Source organism: Pagrus major, chromosome 18, assembly GCF_040436345.1.
Source record: "Pagrus major chromosome 18, Pma_NU_1.0".
Classification (NCBI taxonomy): domain Eukaryota; kingdom Metazoa; phylum Chordata; class Actinopteri; order Spariformes; family Sparidae; genus Pagrus; species Pagrus major.
This window is the reverse complement of record NC_133232.1, coordinates 37,607,907-37,613,166: the sequence shown is the minus strand read 5'-3', so window position 1 is coordinate 37,613,166 and position 5,260 is coordinate 37,607,907. Positions and strand designations below refer to the sequence as shown.

The 5,260-nt window shown below is 42.6% G+C and overlaps 1 protein-coding gene across 1 annotated transcript; it reads right to left on the bottom strand.

Annotated features, from left to right (window-relative positions):
- Positions 1–3,472: 3,472 nt before the first annotated feature.
- On the bottom strand, positions 3,473–4,958 carry lbx2 (ladybird homeobox 2). Its single transcript, XM_073487684.1, has 2 exons — positions 4,634–4,958; positions 3,473–3,936 (listed from the first exon to the last, which is right to left on the bottom strand). Exons 1-2 carry the CDS (start codon positions 4,956–4,958, stop codon positions 3,473–3,475), a joined length of 789 nt encoding a protein of 262 aa, XP_073343785.1.
- Positions 4,959–5,260: the final 302 nt, after the last annotated feature.

The window sequence follows — 5,260 nt, the reverse complement described above, 5'->3', positions numbered from 1 at the left end:
AAAAACGTGTCCATGCAGACCCTGTTTGTGTTCACAGAACTTTACTGACACACTCTGTCTCCCTGTTACTAGCTGTTTGCACAGAAGACAGTCCTCCCAGATCAGCACTAGGTGGCACACTTGGTGCTTTTCAGACATGAGGGGCATCCAGGAGGCTCTGATGTGTGTGATCTTGTCCAAAGTGAAAGCAAAAACTCTGATGAGCTGACACAGGCTGATAAAATGTACAAGACTTGTAGTGTTTTCTGTCTCTGCAGGCTGCAGCAGCCACAACAGTCCAGTGGCTCTTCACTTAGTTGCACAAGCAGCATCTTGAATGATGAGAAATTACAAAACAAAATAACAGTAAATGTGCTCAATATATTTTTGTTTAGATAAAACAACTAGTTGGTATTTTTATTTCAAACCTGTTCAAAGACAAATATCAGTGGTTGGTGGTTATGTGTCTTAAAGGCCAAAAGCTTGAGACAGTTTGGATTTCATATGAAAGAAGAGCATGTTCATCGAGGGCAGACGAGCTTTCTGTTTTACTGCAGAGGTCATTCACCTGGAGTAGAGTTGACAGATCTTCCTATGACTTACGAAAGAAGCCACAAAGAAACGTTTTTCTTTTCAAAAACCAGTTTCTGCTTTGTTTGTAGTTGATCTTTTTCAAATGTTAATAACCTTGACGACATCCTGACGTTCATTTGAACCTTTAGCTGACCCAGAGCTGGCCTCTGTGGCCATGTTTTTAAATGAAGAATAAATTGAACTGAAAAAACCTGCACAACACACACACACACACACACACACACTATCCCCCAGCTGCCCTTATAAAGCCCGAGCGTGTCTCTCCGGGGCGCTCTTATGTTGAAAAAACAATAATCCCCCAAAGCTGTGACCTTTAGGCCCAGATGTTGGACCGCTCGTCAGATTTGAACTCACACCTCTGGGCTTTAATTCTTCTGATATTAATACACTGAAAAAATGTGCATCTAGCAACAAAGAGCTGAGCCACTGACTGTTTGTATAATGCACATGTGTCACTGAATGCACCATCATTTAATTAAATTCTAGTTCAAGAAAAACAGTCATACAAAATGAGATTGAGTGAATCTGTTTAGTAATAAAATAATAATAATCAATCACAGTTCAATAGCCTAGTCAGTTGTTATGTAGGCTATACTTCAGATTTAAATTTCAAAATAAAAGAATAAAATAAAACACAAGTACCTCGAGGAAAAATATATGAATGCTACCAACAATAAAGGAATAATGTTACAGTTTAATTACTTTTAAAATCAGAAGGTCCCAAACAGTTTAATTCTTGCATATTGCAATATTTTAGTGAAGACGTGTGATCAGGCCAGTTTGTCCCCTGACTTGTATTTAAAGCTCCATCCTCCACGTTGTGGGTTCGGTTCGGGTTCGGGTTGTGACAGTGCACACTGATGCACTCTGGCTCCAGAATAAAAGGCCTGCTTGACTTTTCAACCTCCACGATTCCAGCTGATTACATCTATTGTGAGCTGCAGCCCAAAACAATCTGTCCTAACAAGACTTGGTTTCCTTTAAGTCTCACAGTCTGTCGGCAGGGTTTAGTTTTTAAGGCCAGACTGCAAAAAGATTTCATTTGTTCCCACGATGTTTTTAATTAAGCCTGAATATATTGTAACGCAGCTTGTGCCATGGAAATCATTTATTACAAATAACTTATATAATACATAATAATCTATGATTAATACGATTTTCTAGAGTCAGTATTGTTTTAAACAAAATCCACTTCGAGTGTGGAAGCTGAAAATATGAACTGCTTGATTTTTATTTCTTTTTCCACGAATAACCAAAACTTATTCTGTGAATGAAGGGTTAACAATTCATACATAATAACCACTGTTTGTTTGTTTATGGCTGTTAATGAAGAAGAAAATGGTCTCAGTGAAAAAATTATATTGAATTAATTTGTGCAATAAAATGAGAATAAATCTCTCCACACGGTTCATGATGACACACACACACACACACACACACACACACACACACACACACACACACACACACACACACACCTCTTGATCCCGGTGCAACACTGTTACAAATGGTCAGCAGCAGCAGCAGCAGCAGCAGCAGCAGCAGCAGCACGTCGCGTTTCCACCTCCTCCCATCCTCCCTGTATTCATCAGGAGCTTCACACCAACACATTTGTTATTCATTCATTTCTCTTCTTCTTTCCAAACAAACCGAGTCACCGAGTCCAGAGTGGCAGATGCGGCATTATGGCCCACAGCTCGGTGGAAGCTGTTTAATGTAAGGCAAAGGCGGGTTAACCTAATCAATCATGTCGACCAGTTGTGTTAAAGACGATTCATGGAAGGAGGAAGAAAACATATGGCGCAGGGGTGGAGAGCAGCTTTTCTTCACACCGCGGCCGGACCGGGACCTTCTTGTGACAAGACGCATTCAAAGCCCGCAGGAAGAATGGGAAGAAAGGCCGCGGACGGCTGCTAATTGAAGTCATGGCACTTAAAGGCTGAAAGCAGGGGTCAGTTATTCAAAGGGGGATTTTTTTTTACCAAGCAGGGCAGATTTAGGTGAATATTTATGTATATCCTGAATCTCTCTGGATAAATCCACATATTAGTCCTATTATATTCTCTTTTAGCATTCCTATAGGTGGAGCTTACACATTCAAGTTTTCCTTTAATATTCCTTTAAGTTTTCTTCTTTTTTTACCTTTAATGTAGGAACTGGCCCTTTAAATCTTATTTTTATGCTGTGATCACAAAATTCTCAAATTGTAATTTAGTATTATTAAATCTTTTTTTGTAATTTTTATGCACAATGACACATCCAATCTCACCGAAAGCTTCTTGAAATATCATATAACCTTTATTTACATAGATGCTGATTAAATAGAATGTTACAATAAAATTATCGCATAGGATGTTTGGTTTATATACACAACTCAGCGCTGCGCTGCGAACAGGCCTGCATGCCTGCACACACTGAACACAAAGAAAATTAATTTAGAGCTCAGGAGGGATGGACGGACACGTCGAGCCGGCTGTGCATGTAAAAAAAAACAAAGAGCAGAAAAGGGCTTCATTTAAATATTTGGCAGAGTCGGAAAAAAATGCGAATAAATGATAAACCAAAAAAATTGCACAACTTTCCATCCCTCCTCTAAAAACGAACAAAATTAAAACGCTAACACAAAGTTCAGTGTCACTGTACCAGAACAGAACATATTCCTCAAATATTGTGTTGAAACTTTAAACGACAGACTTGGAAGGTTTTACGAGTCCGATTAATAAATTAAAATGGAGGAAAAAAGGAAAAGGAGGAGAAGAAAAAACTTTCCTGAAATGTTTTTATGTATATATTCTCCTTTTTGTCAATATCCGTGCAAAAGTTTGGGAAGAAAAAAATGCCCCCTTTTAATATTCTTATGTCGTCGTTGCTTATGAAAACCACACAGCTCTCCTGACTGTCAATCGTCCACCTCGATCTCCTCGTCGTCCTCCGAGAATTCATCCGTGGTTTGGTCTCTGGACGAGGAGGGGGACTGTGGGAAGGCCCGGTGTCCTTGGGAGGTCGGGGAGATACTGGGCGACCTGGCCTCGCCGCCTCCGCCCTGCTGCTCCTCAATGTTCTCCATGCTGACGAGCTTCTGCAGCGTCTGTGGGGTGATTTTCTTTAGCGACTCCACGTCCGCTTTCATCTCCTCCAGGTCGCGCTTGAGTTTGGCCCTGCGGTTCTGGAACCAGGTGATGACCTGCGCGTTGGAGAGCCCCAGCTGCTGCGCGATCTGGTCGCGGTCGGCAGGTGAGAGGTACTTCTGGTACAGAAACCTCTTCTCCAGTTCGTAGATCTGGTGGTTCGTGAAGGCCGTCCGCGACTTTCTCCTCTTTTTCGACGTCTGCCTCTGTCCGAAAGCGTTCACGTGCTCGCGACCTTGGAGGGGTGGGAGAAGAAAACAGAGAGGAGGAATGAAACAAGCGCGAGGGTCACTTTCTCTGGAAACTCGGGCAGCCACAGAGTCACTGCTGACAGGCCTGTCCGGCTCACGTGCCCTAAAAACAACACATTTATTTCACTTATTCCATGAAGTCTGCGGAATCACCACCGAGCGGAGCTTTTTAAAGAGTTGTCAACATTGCTATAAAAATAATGTCCAATACAAATTAAGAGAAATAATTCATCCCAAAATCCAGAACTCCTCACATTATTTGAAAACAATAATTTCTCCAAATATTGGACTTGTTGGTCTCATTGTTCTGCAGTGAAACAGAAATGTACATATTCAGTGTGTCATTAAAGTTGATCTGTCATGTTTTATCTAGCAGCTCTACATGGAGGAGGCCATGATGGCTGATTGACAATATATTAGCCAGTTTTAACGCTTCCTACATCACATGCATGCGTATTTAAATGCGTAAATGTGTCACTTCCCTGCTCTTTTCTTATATTTTACGCATTCTTTCACAGCTGTCTGAGCATTTCCACATTTAGACTCAAAACAAGCCCAGCTAGCACGAATCTCAGCTGTGTCTGCTGATTATCTAGCCTGCTTCCCTTCAAAAACAGCTTCAAAGTTGTTTAATCCATCTTGGATTTAATAATTTGCATTAAAAACACAGCATGTCTTTACCTTCCGCTGCCTGGATAACGCTGACTTCTAGACCCTTGAACGTTTTGCTGGCCAGCTCCTCCAGCGCGCACAGCGGCGACGAGGGAGTGGTGATCCCGTTCCTCGCAGAGTTGGAGCCCGTCACTTTCTCCAGCACTCTCGGCGGACAGATACTGGCCACCGACTTCTTTACGGAGGGTTTGTTAAGGATATCCTCAATGCTGAACGGCGTTAAAGGCTTGTTGGAGTTGGCTGGCGGCGGCAGCTGGTCCAAGGGAGCCCGTCTCCTCTCATCACCGCCGGACTGTAACACAGAACCTGCCTTCATGTCTTTACTGGAGGTCATCGCAGTCCCGAAGAAACGCTGCTTCCAGAAAAGTTGGTTATATCATTCAAATGGCGGTTTTAAAGCGTCCACAAGCGTTTCGACGTTCTCGTAGACCCCCTCTATATTTTGACGCTCAAAGCTGAATGCAGCAACTTAGCTCGCCGGAGAGCTTTGCTCCAAAATAACCATGCTTCGGGCGTAGTTGTAAAGGCAGCCGGACTGTATTCCCCTCAGAGAGTCGCAGTTCCTCTGCCAAGCTCCATGTAGATCTTTATGCAGTAACAGACTGGAGGGGGGTGAATCCCTGCAAGGGGAAAAAA

Coding starts and splice junctions, on each gene's coding strand:
- lbx2 (XM_073487684.1), bottom strand. CDS start 4,958: ATGACCTCCAGTAAAGACATGAAGGCAGGTTCTGTGTTACAGTCCGGC. Junction 3,937..4,633: donor CGTTATCCAGGCAGCGGAAG/GTAAAGACATGC, acceptor CACCCCTCCAAG/GTCGCGAGCACGTGAACGCT.